We start from the raw sequence: 20,072 nt of genomic DNA, 5'->3' as shown, positions 1-20,072 counted from the left end.
GAAGGAGTGCAGGTTTAAGGCACTTCCATACTGACTTCATGCTTTAAAAGGCTACATCCTCCTACGTTCTACAGTCTATGTTCAGACACCAGTCTCCTGGGTTGAAGTCATGCTTTTGTTTGACCTAGCAAACTGCCATCTCTAACACATTTTCTTTCACTTTATTCTACGTCATCTGACTTCATCCTTTGCTCCCGCCATAATTACTACAGCCATTCCATGGTTCTATTTTTAGTAAAGACCATCTGGATCTGTAAAAGCAGAAACTTGGGTTGTTTCAAGGAGAAAGATTGGTGGAGGAGTTTAGCAAAGTTAAGGCGACCAAGGAGGAAACAATTTGTTACTGCAAATTACAAAAACAGGCAAAGCTACTATCACATGGGAGACGGGCATCTTAAAAAAACATCCTTGTTGGGGAGAAATAACAGATTCAGACTGAGAACCACTGGTCTAAAAGTCTAACTCAGACTGATATCTGTGAATAAATGAGTAACATAGCAGGTCTATAATCCAGCTCTTGATTTGTCATTGTCGCGATCATGTAAAGTTAACTTTTCAAGGTTCAGAATACATGTTGGTGAAAATCGAGTCTTCAATCTCTAATCAAGCATGAAAAATATGCAGAAGTTCACCACGGATGAAAAAAACAGAGTGACTCATATGTTGTAACACATTCAAATGAAAAAGAGATCTTACAGATATTTCCTTCCCCATTCCAGTTTGGGCGAGGTTGGGCTTCATCCCACTGCCAATCTGCCAAATGATCACCTCCGCTGGCTGACTCTTGTAAGGCCACTCACGTGCATGTAACTCGTACCAGACGGTGCTGTAAAGTAAGAGGAAAATAAAGTTCTTTGAACTTTCTGGTAAGAGAAGAATATCACTATCGTCAAAACACTGTTGACCACACTCACTTGGCAGCTATTTCTCCTGACATCAAGCCCATTGTAGGTAGCGAAATGTAATATTAAAACTGCAGTACGTTTCCAAATGAATAAGCAACTGAGCTGAGAACGACATATAAAAGCCCAAGGGACATTTCAACATATTTCAAGTGAAGATAACATATCAAATAACAAACTGGCTAGCATTAGAGAACAGAAAACGTTAGCATTCAGCTACTTTCCTAGATTTAACATTAACCTTTGATTGTGTCTCCTCATCTTTACAATTTAAATTAAGATAGCCCATTAACTCGCCAATTTCTGTTTATTAGCCAAAGGTTTTTAGAGTCAATTAATGTTTTCAGTCATATGTCATGACAGTAATGCAATGATGTGGCTGTATGCTAACAAGAGCTGTTTTCTGATATATATATATATATATATATATATATATATATATATATATATATATACACACACACACACACACACACACACACACACACACACACACACACACACACACACACGATAACCTTACCATATAATTTGATATAAAAAAGAGTATATGGGCTCCCTATGAGGGTGATGTCAGCGATGTGACTGGTTGATTGACGGATCCCCTCTACTAAGTAAGATTTTTGTCACGGCAGCTAAAACCCATTAAAGCCTGTGGTTATGTCCTCTTTGGGATAGGCAGAAATAACTTGTATTTTGTGGATACATATTCTCTTCAGCTTAAGTTTTGAAGAGCAATTTTAGCCATAAGTTTCAGAAAGAATACATTTATAATTACGGGTTGTTCAAAATTAGCATACACCTCCTCTCCCTGTGCAAATAAGCTGTTGTTTCCATTCTGGTCCTATGTTTGACAAGCCTAAAAATAGCTCTGTGCCAGGAGTATGGTAAAAAAAAAAGACAGCTGATTGTTAATGAATATGTAAAACAGCCATGGGGGTCACCTCAAGGTAACACAAGAGCTAACAGAGCAGCTGGGCTGCACTCTTCTTTCCTCCAGTATGATATAGCGAAGAAACCTCCATATATGTAATTGTGCTAGATGTCAAAAGGTAACAGGTTCGGGTCCTCCTCCACAAGTGAATCAGTAACGGATGATGAAGGAGAACAGAAGCCGTGGGTAATTTTTAATATACGTAGGACAATTTTTAAATTGGACTTTAGAGTCAGAGGGGGAGGACACCTTGATCTGAGAGCCCTAGGTGACACTTAAAAAAGCAATCTGTATGTAATGACCAATGGGGCTGGTACAAGGATTTGGGTCACAAAAAAGTTAAAGGGTGCATAGTTTTGACAAAGAGGCTCCAGGAAAGTGGTGTTTTTTTTCATTTCAGATATTAATGAAATAGATAACTTTACCCAACTTATTCATACAACACTTTTCATACCAAAATGCTGTTAGGTGCTTTAAATAGCAAAAAAACAACAACAATGCAGACTGAGGATTAAAGAATTAAAGTCAACAAAAACACACTTAAACCTTTCTGTCTTATTTTATAGCATCTCTGTGCTCATATTTAAATTGTCCGTAGTTTGCTTTTCTGTTACTGTGCATTTGATAACAAAAGTGAGCTGATGTAGATTAATAACAAATATTAAAATATTCTTGAATAGGTAATACAAATTCAGACTGCAGCTTCTCTTCATCAAGAAGAAAACATACAACCCCTCCCCCTACAAACCATCCATAATGTAGCTTTTATCATCCTGTGCAATCTTGTGTCTGCAGCCTTTCTTTGCATAAACCATCTTTAATATTTTCCCTGTATTTATAAATTGTTTTCAAGGCTAAATCTGTTCATTTGTCATCCAAAATGTATTGGCCCTTGTGATATCCTGCTCCGTAGTTTGACAATGGGGGTTTAATTCTTGTACTCGATTGCATAAAACTCCTGATACTTACCAATTATATAACCCCCATCACCTCCAATGCAGCTCAGACTTTCTAATTTGTAAACCCCTAACCAGACAGCAGATGTTTGGAGGCCCAAATGTAAAAGCTTCAATGAGGTAAAGTTAAACAAATGTTCAATCAGAAAATCTGTGTGATTTTTAAATCTATCCCCTCTGCTCTTTCAGCCATCCCTTCTGCTTTATTAATTCACCTACAGTAAGTTTCTTAGCTCATCAACATTCTCACTTCCTGCAATAATCCAGTTTGAGGTTTGAAGAAAAATATCTCTTGGTTTGCGTAATTTGTTCAATCATCAACCAGGCGTTTTCATTCTCTTCAGTAACACTCTAGTCGTCTTGCTTCTTTGTGCTCCACCATAACAAGGGGTCCATTCCTAATAAGTGAGTGCCTTTAATCTTACTAAGAATATGTGATATTACCCATAATCAGGCATATGGGACAAAGTGGAGTTGATGTCAAAATCCTATATTTGTAAAGCAATTATTGGGTGGGTAAAGCATTTCAAAAGGGTTTGTCGTGCTCATTAGATTGTTAAATAGTAGGTATTAAGTCTGACTATAACAAAAACAGAATTGTCATTACTCATTTTTCTTTGAGCTGACTCATTGACTGTTTTTGAGAGTTGCTGCTTTGTCATATAATGTGGATTTTTTTAAAGTTAGAATCTATCGAATCCACCAGCATATTTGAATTTGTAAAACCTTTCTGTCAACAGTGGACTCTGAATGTCCAACACCATACCATGGCCATACTTACCCAAAAGCAAAGACATCTGACTGTTTGGAGAAGGGAAGCTTGTCCTCCTCTGTTTCTGGAGAGAGCTGCTGGATGATTTCTGGGGCCAAGTGACACAGCCAGCCGTTTGGGATCCTCAGCTTGTCTTCTCTCCGGCTGCAGAGGGAGAAGTAGATTTATCAGGTTGAACAGATCTTCTCTACTAAGCTTCTGAGATGTTACATTGTCACGTATCCATTACAGTACAGATAGCCTTTATCAGATTAGTTGATGATGTTTTTAAGGGTCAAGCTCAAAACCAGTCAAAGGCCTTTGGATATTTGTTTGGCGTTTCAATGTTGTGTCAAATGTTTGTAGCTTTGTATCTTCAATTTTTACGTAGCAAATGGAGCCTCTGTGATGCAAGACAATTTTCAGACTTTGTCTGACAAAAAAGTTCTATCAATCAATCAACACTTTGAGGTTATTGATTCTGAAAAGAGTGAGCAATATTAGATGTGCACTGGCATCACTGGCACAAATCATAATGCATATTTTTGCAATTGCTGCAATTTTCTGTCTGCAAATAAAGAAGTCTCTGGGATCCTAATTCACAAAAAGCTAAATATCTATTCTAAGTCTAATCATGTCCACAATTTTTTGTGACTTTGGATCAAACCAGATGTGCTGTCTCACAAAAGCACTTTTTATTCATTCATTTGAATTGCTGATATGTAGGATAACAATGCTAAGTACTCCAGCAATGATTTTGACTCGTGAATTTAGGTGGATTGAGCAAGCATGCAAAACTTTGCAAAAGTAGCACCTAGGAACATTTTATTTTAAACAAGTTACATGTTGAAGAGTAGGGCTATAGGACAGAATATAGATACTTCAATATATCGTCATCGTCATGACTGGTGTGACACAATCAACAGATTGATGGTTCAAAATATAGATATTTCAATTTTCAATTGCTCTTTACAGATTTCTTAGACAGTTTGAATATATCAATTATGGCAAAATGTCTGTTTTATCATATCCTTATTATGGGCAACATATCCTGTATCAAACTATATGTGTTGCCCTGTGTTTCCCAACCCTATTGCATAGCCTGTTGGCAGAAGAGGTTATCAGATATTTTTCGGGTAGATGTGTTTGCTAGTTTGTATTGCTTCCAGTTAGAAAGATATTTTACTACAGGAAAGGTCTAATAAGGTAATGAAAGAAACTGCAAAACTGCCCTCCTGTTGCTGCAGATGTAGCTGTATTTAGAAGGCTCCCTGAGCTGCATGAACAGGTCTGTCTTCAAAGGTTTACAAACTGTTTTCGGGAAAATCGATAAAGGTGCCAGAATCAAGAGGTCAATCTCAAAGATACTCATGAGATACAGTCAGAGATTACCAGTTCTCTAAGCCACGACACGGAAAGAAGCAGATAATGAACTCTTTTTGTTAGCAGGTGAGAACCCTTTTGATCATTACTGTTTTCTTTGATGACATATCTGTGCCTGCTCTTTGTAACATTCGCTTTATCCACCCACTATTGAATTTCTCTGCTCAACCTTGACTGGGTAACTTTTTTTCCTTTATCTTGAAGATCTCTCTTTGACACTGTTTATATGCTTCAGTGGTAGAAGCAGGAATGTCCTTCAAAACCAGAAAGATTGATTTTCACTTGAGTAACACTCATTAAAGGTTAAAGATCACACCGAAATAAGTAATGTTTACAGCACTGACAAAATTATGACATTTGCGCTAACTCCCATATAGCGGTTTGGAACAACTTGTAATGCAACACATCAACGCTAGCCTCCCAGCAAACCAAGAACCCCTACAGTTTGCATGCAATATCGATCCACAGAAGATGCACTATGACCACACTTCCCCGCACATTCTCACCTTGGAGAATAGAACATGTCAGGAATCCTCTTTCTTAACTTTAGCACTGCCTACCGCAACAACTGGTTGAGAAGCTAAGGTTCCTAAAGTTTTATACGGGTACCAGCAACTCAGTTCTAAACTTCCTGACGGGGAGGCAGCAGTCAGGATGGGCAGCCACGTATCGAAACCCATCACAGTGAGCACAGGCTCACCCAAGGGCTGTGTCCTGAGCCACCTGATGACTCTGTTTACCCATGACTGTTGTGCTTAATTTGACACCAAGCGCATCATCAAGTTTTCTGACGACAACAGAAGTGGGACTTGTGAGGAACAATGATGAATAAGCATATAGGGCTGAGGTGAGACAACAAACATCTTGGTTTACACTTCTCAACATGGCTCTTAATGTGGATAAGACTAAGGAAATGGTGAACGATTTCAGGCATCCTGGTTGACACAAACACAAGCCCCTGATTATCGATACAGATTGATGCAGATACATCAAGGTAATTGACAAACAAACATAATCTTGACTGAACTAGAAATTGAACTACTTACCTTGTCTTTAAAAATGAAAAAAGATCAAAGCTGACTGTTGTCAAAGATTTACACTCTGTTTTTCTGTGAATGAGCTGATTGTTTACTTCCACTCATTGTTTTATTGTCCCTGGACAATGTGTGTCAGCCCTGATGTCACTCTGTTTCCACCACAAATCTCCATATTACACATAATGAAAAAATGAGCTCCTGCCTCTGATTTGTATTGACTGTAATTACCTGCCAGCCTGAAGAACCCCAGATATGGTGAAGAGTCCGAAGTCGGTGATGACGATTTTTCCGTTGTCGTAAAACACATTCTTGGACTTCATGTCTTTGTGTAAGATCCCTTTAGCGTGTAGGTAGCCCATCCCCTTAGGACAGAGAGCAAGGGAGAAATTAGAATTTTCTGGAATATAATGTGTACAGCTGAAGTGTTGTGAACAAACAGCCATGAGTTGTTGTACCTTGACCATCTCTTGTGCGATCTGTCGGGTCTTGTTTACATCCAGCACAACCTTGGCATCTCGCACCACAGAATAAAGTGTTCGGCCTTTACATAAGCTGTGAAGGAAAGAAAAACAAATCGTTCCGGTAGCCATGTGGACTTGTTTAACAGATGTATTGAATTCTAAACCTCTGACAAAGACCCCAGGTTGACAGGATGACCTTGACATCTAAGAAACACAACAGGACAAACCTCCCCCCAGAACAAAGTGATCTGTTTTCATTTCAAGAGTCTTTTTGTATTATAACCTCAATGAATTATTAATCACTCTATTTTCTTGTCAATGTATTATTAAAGCATTTCAAAAGGATGGAAATACCATTTTCATAAATAGTTTGGTCAGACTTCTATAGTAAAATTCTAATTACAAAAATAAAAAACAAGATATTTAACAGATGTAACAGATTTCAATCAGTGTTCAGGCCTTTTTTAGCATAGCTAAATGTCAATTGTTGATTATAGGTTTTATAAACACTGAACTGTTCACAGTGGTGGCTTTGATTCCATTTCGGCCCCCAGCTTAGTCTGGGCATACACTGTGCAAACTGGAGATGTTTCTGACCCAGCTATGACTCGCACAACTGATTCTGAAGTCAGACTGAATTTCAGCTCAGTTGCGCGTCCTTTGCCATGCAGTGTATATGAGTGCAATTAGGGCCCGATCAGCTCCCCTTGAACGGACAAATGAATTTCTGGCATGTTTGAACTGTAGCTTATCAGACTGCATATTCTTTCACCGTGAAAGCTGAGCCATAACACAATTCCCTAACTTCATTGCTTTCTTTACCTGACTGAGCCCACATAAAATGGCTGACAGCATCTGAGAGCACCATGGAAACAGCAGGTATGTCTGTCTATTGTGTCTTCCAGCTCTTATTCTTGAAAGATGTTGAATAGGAAATAGTAAAACTGACCTGACGATTCAGTGATTTCTCAATGTGGTCAGATTGCAAAACTTAACATCATCTGGTCTTTTTAATGTTTGACATGTTTTTGCCATTCTGACCTGAAACGTAGTTTGACTTTGTGCAATGAGGGAAGCAGTTACGCTACACTTAACCGAGTTGGTGTCACATTTAGGGTGCCATCGCAACAGTGTATTAATAGACAATCTGTACAACCACCCACTGCCTCACACCTGAAGCCCACTACTCTGACTGCGCCACCCAGGTGACCGACAAAGGACCTGAAGCCAACAGTTCATGCATATTCATCCCTGACGTTGACCTGACAGCAGCTGCATTTAGAGCAGCTCTCCTCCCTGAAGCTTTTTCCGACACAGAGAAGGAGTTCATGGCTTTAGTGTCACGTCAGTCGACGCCTTTATGTACACTTAACAACTTCTGCTTTACTAGGACAAAAAAGGATGTGTTTAAAAACAAACTAAGGACACATATGAAGCATTTCATGAAAGTCATGATCTCTATTTACAGATTCTATATCAAAATGTAGTATCTGCACTTGTAGTACATTTGCAGTACAGGATATATACTGTATATCTGAATATTTTTTTCCCTCTGTGCCTGCTAGGCTGTTTTTGAGTTTTGCTCAGAGAGTGAAAGAGATGGAGCAAGGCGAAGAGGGCCAGACAGTGAGAGGAGAAATAGGTGATGATGGAGGCTCTGGGGAAGAAACGTATAATCTTATTTTAACGCAACATAAACTATATCGATATTAACAATATTGTCTTACCCTATATCTCATATGTAATCATATAGATATATCTTAAAAACTTGATATATTGCCTCATAAGCATGCAGAACTCAATCTGCAGTAAAGACTGCAGTCTTGTACCATATAAACAGAGATCTGTATGCAAGTGCAGCAAACAAACCATTTAAAAAAAATATATATATATTTAACCCATTGAGATCAGGATCTCTTTCACAAGGGTGACCTGGCCAAGAGGGCAGCAGCACACGTCATAAAAAGCATTACATGATAAAGAGACAGTTTACAAACAATAAGTTAAGAGAGAACAACAATTTACAATGTGCAAATTGATTTACAAATAAAGTGCAGAATCTTGATCACAGATTACAATTCAGAAACACAGGCACTGTCCAATTGTCTCGCGTTTTTTTTTATCTTTTAAGATCGAGCCAAAGGCTTCAAGCGAAATGAGCTCCGCCATTTTCAAGTCATTTTGGAGAAAGTTCCATGCGGTGGGAGCAAATTTAACTTAAGTGACAAACCATCTATAAGGTATGGAGGAAGATGCATCAGGCTGTAGATGCTTTGACTAATGACTTTCTGCTCTGTGACCCAGGATTCTGGATCTGTATTGCATTTATTTTCTGTTGTTTTTAGCAAATGTTTAACAGTGCTGCAGCCTGTCTTGTCCAGGACACTCTTTTAAAAGAGATACTTAATCACACTGAGGCTTCCATGGTTACGTACATTTATAATGTAAAAATAAAAATAACTGAATAAACTGCCGGGAGAGCCAATTAGCGTTTAGAATCACAAATAAGAAAAAGATGAATGGGCGCACTCTGGGGGATGTAATAAACTACGATATGATGCGGTTCCATTTGCAGACATATCCGGAGGGGCAAATTTCGCTTTGCTTTCGATCTGAACACTGCTTCTTCTGGCTGCTTCTGAAGATAAACAATGCAGCACATGGAAAAGGTAGTCCTGGCTGGAAGTAATTTATGGCTAACTGCTGGCTAGTGGCTACACAGGATAATGATCGTCAATGGCTTCCAATAATGTGAAACTAATGAAGTCACGTCAGCAAACTGAAAGTCTCACAAGTGCTTTAAAAGCTCAATTATGCTACATCTGTAAAATAAAAGGCCTGCAGTGACATCAAAGATGACCACATGTTCTCCACATGAGATCAATCCAAATTCACTTTTTCTTAATGAAAGCTCCAATGAAAGAGGATGCAGTCAATGTTTATGTTTCCATTAAGCAGCATGAAAGCCCTCGTCCCAAATAAACCAATAAACAACACTTAGGTTTAATCGTATCGCTTCTTCATGTTGCACTTTCGATGCCGGACCATTGCACATTTCTTTCCTTTGGTGGAAACAACACAGAAGCAGTCTGTTCTGTGCAAGTGTTGGTGGGAAAACAATCCACCTGTTGCATTGACATTTTGCATTATTATTTCAGTAATCAGCAGCACCCACGCCTGCACTCACCACAATTTCAGCTGGAATCAACCGCAATCAGGCTTTTCAATCAAGCAGTCACCTTTAATTTGGAAATATTCACAGTGAAGAGGTTGGACTGGAGTTTTACATTTAGCTTGGCATCCTAGAGTAGTATTGAAGTTTGAATCCAGCATTGAAATTAATTTTTAATGAAGAATAAAAAAACAAGTAAATGTCTGAAGTTAAACAAAAGCAGAAAAGTGAGGAAACAAAGGGTTTCCTTATTATTTCTGAGTGAGACATACTTCTTTGTTCACAGTCTGTGTATGGCAGTGGGAAAGTGGAAAATATCTTAATTATTCCCTTTTGAACATCATGAGCTGTCCTAATTAAATTAATTTAAGTGTTTTCATCGTGAGGACTACATCCTCTGTCTTTCTTGTAAAACAAAACAAGGGAAAATACTTGTTGCACTATAAAAATGTAAAGAATCCTAATCCATGAAATAATTAGAGCTGTTTAAAACATGGCCGAACTTTTAGTTCAGTGGAGCTTAGGGTCATTTCATGTAAGGGACCCTGGCTTGGTACCAAGTATACTTAACCCCAAAGTGCGGTTCATTCGATCATTGTGAACACAAACGTAATGTACTCGTATCTTACTCGGGTACTGTGGCTGAGTCAGCTTGAAGAGGTCGTCTTTGGTACAATTCATGTGTACTTAAGTACGGTCCGATGGAGATGTGAACCCAACCATGTTCAAACAAGGAAGTGGGCCGCTATATGACGTAATTCTAAACGGCTCCTGTCATATCCGCCGGTTTCATCCTCTGAGCTGTGTAGCAGATGTGTTAGTAGGAAGGTTGTTGTTGGCGCCTCAGAAATAAAAAACTTCCACAATTAGCAGGAGTGGTCTCCATGATTGCTTCTTCTACTTTTTGATTTTGGAGGATATGCAAACCAACTACATGCATACTGTCACCTGCTGTATCAGCCTGTGTTCATATGCAAGCGTACCCAGGTACGGAACAATGCTACTAATGTGAATGCAGACCAGCGAGGGAGAGGAAAGGGGGGAGTAATCGTGCTCAGGCAATGTACGAAACAATTGTGCCCAATGTGAAAATGCCATTAAAGACAAATACAGCAGAGACTGTGGGTGGCTTTACTCATTTAACAAAAGAAGCAGCTTCTTCTTATCTCATAACCTCTCCTAACTTTTCTGTCAGTCAGTTTAACCTCGGTGTCCAAAAGAGAGGTATGTGTGATCCAAGAGGAGTCCCAGAGGACAAGGACAAGCTTTGTAGGGCCCGAGGATACCTTACCACTGAGAAACAAACTCATTCAAAGACCACATTCTTTAACGTTCACTGGCTTTAACTTATTTACAGTAAGTTACTGTGCTGAGGTTTGGGGCAACACCTCCAACAATACAATACATTAACTAACTAAATATTCTTTAAAAAAGAGCGATAAGAATCATTCTCAACATCGGATATCGAGATCACAGGAATTTACTATCCTTACAGTCAACATTATTCAAATTCACAGATCTTGTAGAATTTCAAACCACACAAAGATGTTTCAAGCAAAATGTTCTTCCAGAAAAGATTAAAAAATTTGACATTCTTCGAGAAGGGGAGAATTTACAAAGGAGTATTAGGTCCACATTAGGTGAATAATTTCATATTTCATAATGATTTCATATTAAAGTCATAAATTCATCTTGGGAAGTTATTAGGAAAAACTTCCTTGTGTAGTCTGTACCCCCGATTGACTGAGTATTAACTCTCTTTAGAATGTCCTGCTTTAAAACAACAGTTTGACAAGGTCTCAAAAGATCTGATTAATTGTGTTGGAGCTTGTATGCAGATATTAAATTAGACATTATTTTGGCACATCAGCATTACATTGTCTCAAGAATCGGGACCCTGAAAAGATACTGCAAGAAACTGGGGCTTCTCCAAAGAAAGAATCAAACTACATCATCCGTAAAGTTCATCTCAATGCTTTCTATACAGCACAACGTCTTACATCCTTCATCCTTACCTGGTGATGATGGCCAGATGTGGTGGACTCATGCAGGCGCCCATGAACAGGACCACGTTCTCGTGGCGGGTGTTTCGGTAGGCCATCACTTCTCTCTTGAAGGCCTTCAGTTGGTCCTCATTGTCACGTTCGATGTCGATCAAGCGGAGGGCCACCTCGCCATGCCAGCGTCCGTGGAAAACTTTGCCGAAGCGCCCCTTGCCAATCATCTCCCCGATCTCCAGCTGCTCAAATGGGATGTCCCACTCCTGCAGGAAGATGCTGGTCTGGCTGGCTTTGCGCGGAAAGTTACGAGCAGACAGGAGCGACAGGTTCATCTCCTCAAATTCGTCTCCAGAGTCCTCGTCATTGCATTCCTCATTCTGTAAATAATCAAAATATGAATGCTTTGTGTCTAAAAGTACACCCACATTTTACAGATTCGAAGATGGTTGAGTATGGGGATTAAAAATGACCTCATACATCTTAATGAGGCGGTTAATGATATACTACAAAAATGGAAAATGCCAGCCAGCACCTGGAGGAGAATAATAAAGACTCTTCTCTTACACTAAAGGAATTTTTAGAAGATTGTGCTGACTGTCATTCCTTAATGTGTCATCTAGTAATCAAGTAATGAAGGTAAAAAAAAACATTTATAATCATAAGAAAAGCAGTAAAAAAAGAACAACAACAAAAACTAACAATTGTTACAATGTTATTTTTAGCTAAAATAAAATTTAAGTTTATATATACTTTGTTTACGAATAGTAAAATATCTGAGAGTTAGGAAAGATAAACACAGCCGAGTGGGGAAAACGATCTTATTTGTTCTGATTAGATTTTAACTATAATGGAGTGCAGGACTGGAAATGACCTATTCAAAGATTCCTCTGGAATATTATTCAAAGCAATCTGCATCACATCTTCCATAAATATATATCATTGTTGCAGGAACAGTGATGACAATCATTGAAGGTGTGTGTTTTTTTTCTCTCTCGCTGCTTTGACGCATAATTCACATGGAAGCTTCTCAGAGAGCAGGGAAATATGCTAAATGAATGAACAATGCGGGATGTGTGTGGTCAGAAAATGTAAATTCCGATTAATTTCTTGTAACACAATGGTGCTACTGACAAAAATGTGGGGAAGTAAAACAGTGTGAAAAATCACAAACTTGTTTTCTCTTAAAGGCATCACAAAGGTCTTTGAAAAAAGGACTCACGTCTGATGTAGGTTCAACTTCAATCTGGAGTAAAGGGTTTCCTTCATTCCTAAAAGCAAGAAGAAGAGATGGAGAAAAAAAACATTAGAAAGAACATAACCAAAGTAGAACACATAACAATTTGATTATTAAAATTGTACCCCATAGTAATTTTTGACCCTTTTTAGGGGGCACCCTTAAATTGTATCTCAGCACCCCTGAAAAATCACTGGACTACATTTTTGAATCAATTTTATTTTCCATCTTTCATTTTGAATCAAGTTTAGTAAAAATCAGTACTACATAATATATAAATAATTAGTTTCTGATTACTGTAATAATGGAAGCATACTTATTTACTTTCATCACTGGTACCACTGATCTGTGGAAGACAGATTAACAAAAAATCCTAATGATGCTAATGGCTACATGCTAATGACAATGACATGCATGATGCAAAAACAGCATATTGCACATTTTATTTTCTTAAACATATAACTTTGTGGTGTAAAACGCTTTTTACTTCGTAGTATTGTAGTTTATAAAAAAATGCTGTTCAGTGAAACAAGTATTTTAGAGCGAGCATTACAACTAAAAACGAGCGATAGGCGTGACAGAAGATAATAGTAACATTTCCCCTCCTTAGTTTCAAACATTTTATTATTGTGAAATTGTGAAATTTGTGAGTGTGTGTGTGTGAGTGAAGCTGGTATTTTCATTGATATTATTCTGCTAAATAAGGCAGTGTGTCTTCTTTCTCAACCACCACTTAATATTTCACTGCCAAGAATTGTTTTTTTGCACTGCCCCCAAGGACAAATAAAGTAAAATATATAATATATAATATATCACTATTTGACAGATAAATACAAGAATATAAATAGGATTAAATATAAGACAGGTCACACCTTATTGTTGGCATCCTTTTCTGACTGCGTCTCTCAATTTCTTTGTCTTTAATGAAATATTAAGAGCATTCGTGCCCTGAACTCCTATTAAATTCTGACCCCTCTTGTACACTGTCACCTACACGGTTGGTCTTCTCTTTAACCAACCCACCTCCATCCGCCTAACTGGCTGTGTAACATGAGCACATAACCTCTCTAAGTCTCTCTGTGGTATATTAACATGGGTTAAGGCTAATTCTGGACTCTGGGCAGAGACCACAGGTGAGTTGGCGTATACATTTATGTGATTCCTGTGGCGCCAAAGGCCACTGACACCAGCTCTAATGAGGAGTACCTGCCGGGTGTTGGGGTCTGAGACAGGCCCTCATTAACCCCGGATCGAGGCCATTAAAGCCTAAGAAATGTGCCAGCTGCTACTGTAAGAGCATACAGAAATGTGGGGGAAGGAGGGACAATAGCATGAATTAAAACAGAGGAATTTGGGTTCATAAGTGCAGTGATTTATTCATCTGAGTGTGAGTGAGGAACAGAGGTTTAGTTCAATGGTAACACGAGAGAAAATAAGTGGAGATTCACGTGTTTTAGACATGTTTCATGTTGTTTGGTTGCATAAATCTTTTTAAATATTTCCTCAAATGAAATATTGTCACAATCTACAACCCAAGTCAGAAGTCAGTAGCCACTATGAATTCAGTTTCATTAATCTGGCTTCCACAGTCGACGTGTTCTTTGATTTTAAAGTTTGGCTCATGCCTGTAAACACAGAGAAGGAGGGCTTTATAACCTATAATACAGCAAGTTAGTAAAGGGTGCACCAAAGACTTTGGCTTCACTTCTGGAGAGCTGTCATGCTGTCTGTCTTTTTATACCTTCTATGGTCTGAAGGTAATAGACATCATTTAACTTCAAAGCTTTGCTCTGTGAAGAATTCTTGGCCTGCTATCATCAGCCTGAGTGTGTAAGCTTATTGGGTCAGAAGAACACAGTTAACTCACTCCTTGCGAAGAAGGTAGGACATGGGGGGGGGGGGGGGGGGTGTCTGAATGAATCCTCTACAAGCTGACATCTTGCATTGTAAGAAAGCTTCATTCATTCTCTACTGCTCTGTCTCTAGAGATTGTACATTTATTGAAAACAAGCTGACGTCACTGCTGTCCTGATAAAGATTAAACCAAGATTATAATTTTTGCAAACAACGATGCTATAGCCACATGAGTTGTAATTGTTAAAAGCTTAAAATCAAAATAACTGTGTGATTTTGAGCTAAATAGATTGTTTAGTAGTTATATGTTTAGTGTTATAGTTTGTCCATCAACTCATTTAGCTCAGAGGAGCTGGCAAACAACCCATTGAATCCTCCATCATCTTGTCTTCCCATAGAGGTGAACAGTCTTCACAGCTGCAGTATTCCTACATGATTGTGTCACTTCTTGTGCAGAAGTGGCGGTAAAAGCCTTCACAGTTACACGACTGAATTAAATCTGAACAAACGGAGAATAATCTTCAAGCTGCATCATAATCATTATGTTAATGAATGTAGCTGTACACCTCAAACATTGCCATTTTATTAAAAAACAAAACAAATGTGAAGCCCACTGATGCCTTTGTATTTGTCCTGTATGGTTTTTTTTTTTGTCTGATTCTTATTGTTCCCAGTCGTCTTTTGCCATGTTTTATCTCAAAGCTTGCAGCTGCTAAAGGAGCTTGACATCAAAAACCCAGCATTTTATTTTCAAACTCTAAATACATTACTGAGATGAACAACCCCATGCTGTACTTTTAAATTAAAAACCATTTGACTTCCTCTATCTAGGACCTATTTGAAGACCATGTTGATATTTTGAAAATTTAATTATCAGTGACATTATTTGCTATTGATTTAACCATTATCATCCAAGGGTACAGTCTATATTTCATGACAATTGACCATCATCCTCTTGCGTTTTTTTCTTCTGATGGATTGACATCCTAATCTAATGAACATCTGGGTCGAAGGACATCTCATCAAACCTCCTCCTCTTCCGGTTGTCTTCCCATGACCACTGGCGTCCTCACAGAGCTACTGAAAATCCAGCTGGCATCCCAAGTGTAGCATGAACTAAAGGCCGTGCTAACATTAGTCTCTGAGTATTCGTCATGTCGGTCCTAGCATTGGATTTGTCACCCAAATATCCGTGCTCCAATGAGTCTGACTTGGCCTCTGACCAGCAGCCAGCAGAGAGGAGGAGGAGACGAGGGAGCATGTAGGAAAGAGTACGATGACTGAGAGGAAACATGCGCCTGATGACGATCAGAAGTACCTTCTTTATTTATTTAAAGGCAGACATATGTTTTGGTTAATAAATTGTACTCACCCTGGCTCAGACAGGACAGGGTGCAGGATGACCTGTGGCGCTCTGCTTGGTGGAGCTTCTGGTGCAACATCTGGAGGTTTGAGGGTTACAAAAATAAATTGAAGCAAATTAGCATTCACAACTGAGTCGTTTTAACATGCTCTGTCAGGTGGTCTCCACTCATTGACCAAGTAACTATCAGTTTGAGGAACTGGTGCAAGGAGCACACATTCCTCTTTCAGAAACTGATCAGTGGAGTTAAAGGCAGTGTTGTTAGTTCTGGAAAGCTATCAATATTTGAAAAGTAACATCTTCTTAGGGCTCCATCTACACCTGCTGCCGTCATCTTTCTTTTCTTGACCTGTTAGGAATGGCGAGCCCTTACTGTACAAGTAACCGTGGCAATGGTCATTTTAGCTAAGCTTTCTTAACCCTACCCCGGCAGACGTTGCAATGGAGTATAAAAATGAAGCCAGGGAGACATTTAATGAGTACTAATCATCAAGATTCATGGCAGTGATAGGTCAGAGTTTTTACAGGATTACATCAGCTTGAGATAACGGCCCTTTTTCTGTCCTTATTCAGAGCACATGATTTATTGATTTCTGTCAGATGTGAAGAACAGTTTAACAAATAAAATAAACAATCTATGCTAGATAAGATTACCAAACCTACCTTTAAAAAAGGTCCTTGGACAAGTAATTCATTCTTAAACATATCACTGCATATCTAGATACTTTTTCTGGTAAAGCTCTTTTTATACAGTCCCACTTAGTTTTCTTCCTTGGATATTTTGTGTTTCAAGAATATAATATAACCTTCCATTATGTATCTTTATTTTCACAGAGAAGCTGCAAAAACTGTGGATTGATTTGTCCTACAAGTTTCTGATTTTGGACAATGTGTTGTTGTTGCTGTTTTTTTAATTTGCAGCGATTTTGTATTTTCAGCGCTTTCAATGTGAATTTAGTTGTGTCAGCTTTTTGTGTTTTGCTTGTTTCATTTGTAGTGAATTTCAGTCGTTGCATTTGTTTAGGACTTTTTTTTTGACTGTCCTGAATTTTAATCGTTCGTCGCATCACATCATCTTATTCTGAATAAGCTGCACATTTTTCTTAAGGTATATCGCTTGAGCCGTTGCTGAGCCTTTGCTATTGTCTGTCACTGTAATTGGCGTGACAACATTTGACAATAAAATGTTGCATTTTCTAACACACGAGTATATCGTGCAAAAATGTATTTGATTGCAGAAAAATGCTGGAAAATGGAAACACCTCCACATACTCCTAATCACACTGAATTGCTACATTTCTTTCCTGACATTATCTTTATGGTAATATCAGTCACTGTAGAAAATGTTCCTATTGATCAGCGAAACTCTGATGCACCATCACAGCATGTGTCTTTAGAGCATGCAGATTTAATGTGATCACCATAGACAGACGTGCAGCACATTGAGCATGCCAGCATTATCTAAGACACAGAAACAGCAGTCTTTGGCACTCCTTTTCCACATGTAAGATGAGTGAGGTCAGCTGTTGTGTTTAATCTACCTCTGAAAGATATGAAAGGATTTGCTGCCACGGTTGTCGTCTGCGTTGGCACACTCTTATAATTTGTGACACAAACTGGGAGCCACAGAAAAAAAAACTCCCTTTGTGACACAGTGCATTAGGAGCTGGCATACAGTGAGATGGACGGGGTTTTTGTTTTCTGTGTGGAGCCTGTATGGATGTTTGCATGGATTTACTCTAAAGACCAGAGAGCCAGGAGGATTGGAAGCTCTTAATCGGCCAATGGTGTGACGCAGAGCCTTGTACCAAAAATGTACCCTAGAATCAGAGCTGGGTGATACAATTATCTCTTAGCACGGCCATTCACACACTTACGAATGTAGCAGCGCAATTTAAAATCTGAAAGGGATCTGGAGCCACCCAAATATGTAATAGCATATGTCATCTGATTAACATTGAAGACCACAATCATGTATTTACCACTATGTTCTTTTGCAGTGAAAGTAGTGGCTGCAGCCCACACTTTGGAAATCACTGACATGGGGATTTGGATAAAATGGATCAAATTTAAAACTTTGGGTATTTTCATTTGATCAAACATCCAATCACACAGCAGAAAAAAAAGCGACTCTGCAGCTCTGAAGTTTTTTGCTCGCCATGACGTACACGTGCAAGGAAACTCCCACTTCATACTGCAAAGCTAGATTGAACTGCAGATGGAGAAAGAGCAGGACTATTCAAACTGAAAGCAACAGAGAAATGTGTCCTCCCAAATCCTGGTAGTGTTGAGAAAATGATGATAACAAGACATTGATTGTACAAAGTTTGCCGCTGCTTGACTAAAAGCCCTCTGAGCAGACTTCCTGTGGATGCCAAAGAGCATCAGTGAATCCCTGAATTTGAACCTGAACCATTTTGGAAGATATTAAAATCTTTTTTTTTTTAAATGTCTCCGTAATATATGGTAAACACTGAAGGAATCGCTGAATACATAAACTAAGTGGATGAGGATATCCTTTAACAATTTATATCATATACATTTTTGATAATATTAAAAAAAGAAAAGGGTTTGTTGTCTTGTTTTTTTTTCAAGGTCTGTTTTTTTTTTTATGCCTTTATTTTAGTGATAGGACAGAGAGAGAAATGAAATGCAGGAAAAGAGCTACAGGTTAGTCTTTAACGCCGCCTGCCCGCTTATAGGACTATGGCCTGTGTGCATGGGGTGCGCACACTAAACGCTAGGCTACCGCCACCCCCATGAGTTGTCTTGTTTATTGCCATATTGCACATCTCTAACTGTAATACACCTGACCCTGTTGTGATGCCGCAAATAAGCCCTTTACTTGTGTGTGGTAAATAAATAAATATTCATCCATCAAATTGTCTTTGTGGGGGTCATGTTTCCATTCCTTCTCAAAACAAAAGCCAGCATTTACAGTAAATTTAGTATGACGTAAATGTGACATCAGGTCCACTCAAGAGGATAATAGATTTAGACTGATGAGACGAACTGTAAATGGATGTGTTTGACCGTGCTGTTATGCAGCTCACAAAGGTAGCTGATGTAATTTAGCTGTAAAACAGACTACAATCAGAACCTCGGAGACGCTGTCTGCTGTATATTTACCCTTTTCCAAAAACCCTGTATCCCCAGATCTCAATTACGCCTTGTTCTTTTTCTCAGACTCCAGTCCAGGTTGCCTTTAATAAGCTGCCAAATGAGCATAGACTGTGAGGTACCAGTGTGGGCAAAATAAAGAGTCTGGGCATTGACGAATCATTAGGAGGCCCAAATGAGAGGCAATGAGTGGGTGTAAGGGCTAAGAGTCTTAAAGCAAGGCCAAGGCGAGGAGATGAAGGACAACAACAATATTAAAAAGAACCCTCCACCTCCTTACTTGCTGGGCTGGTTGCAGTGTAATATGGGTAATGATCAATTACGAGGCCCTTACCTGGGAAGATGAATTGTTGTTTGTACTTGAAGTAACTTGATGCTGCAGAAAGAGACAAATGAAAAATGTATGTTTGATTTGAGTTCATGAGGACTTACAAATGTAAAACCTCACTGTTAGTTGAATCTTTATACTGTAAAAAGCTTAGAGAATAAAATGTTATGTAAAGGGATTAAATCTATCACATGAACTCTTGTCTTTTATTGTCTGGTTTCCCTTCTATGCAGAATTTTTTTCTTTTGGCAAAATCAATGCATGAATTATCAAAGGATGCCATATACAGTAAAACACTGTAATTTTCAGAATAAACTGTGCTTCTTTAAAAAGGCCATTGTTTTTACGAGATCATTTAAAGGTCACATATTATGCAAAATACACTTTTGTCTTTTAAGTGAGCACTTATGGCATTGCAGATTTGACGGATCCACCTACTTTCCAGTAACAGGAGAAGAAAATGACAGCAAATACAAGAAGTAAGACGCCACCATGTTTGTTTTGTTGATACGTCACTTGGCTGAGGTTGCATCAGCGCAGTTAGCTCGGCAGCTGTCAGAAACCGAGGCGTATACAT

The 20,072-nt window shown here is 38.7% G+C and overlaps 1 protein-coding gene across 2 annotated transcripts in view; it reads right to left on the bottom strand.

Moving 5' to 3' along the window:
* Window positions 1-20,072, bottom strand: part of ksr2 (kinase suppressor of ras 2) — a 95,630-nt gene that overhangs the window by 4,248 nt on the left and 71,310 nt on the right. For both annotated transcript variants that reach the window (XM_020636647.3, XM_065948143.1), the window contains 8 exons: window positions 19,502-19,543; window positions 16,057-16,126; window positions 12,816-12,864; window positions 11,612-11,973; window positions 6,419-6,515; window positions 6,192-6,325; window positions 3,574-3,708; window positions 697-826 (listed from right to left, as the gene is read on the bottom strand). In XM_020636647.3, coding sequence (XP_020492303.1) covers window positions 697-826; window positions 3,574-3,708; window positions 6,192-6,325; window positions 6,419-6,515; window positions 11,612-11,973; window positions 12,816-12,864; window positions 16,057-16,126; window positions 19,502-19,543 — 1,019 coding nt within the window. The remainder of the gene's footprint in view (window positions 1-696; window positions 827-3,573; window positions 3,709-6,191; window positions 6,326-6,418; window positions 6,516-11,611; window positions 11,974-12,815; window positions 12,865-16,056; window positions 16,127-19,501; window positions 19,544-20,072) is intronic.

Source organism: Labrus bergylta, chromosome 2, assembly GCF_963930695.1.
Source record: "Labrus bergylta chromosome 2, fLabBer1.1, whole genome shotgun sequence".
NCBI classification, from domain to species: Eukaryota; Metazoa; Chordata; class Actinopteri; order Labriformes; family Labridae; genus Labrus; species Labrus bergylta.
Note: the sequence above shows the minus strand (reverse complement) of the source record. Positions and strands in the feature narration are given on the sequence as shown.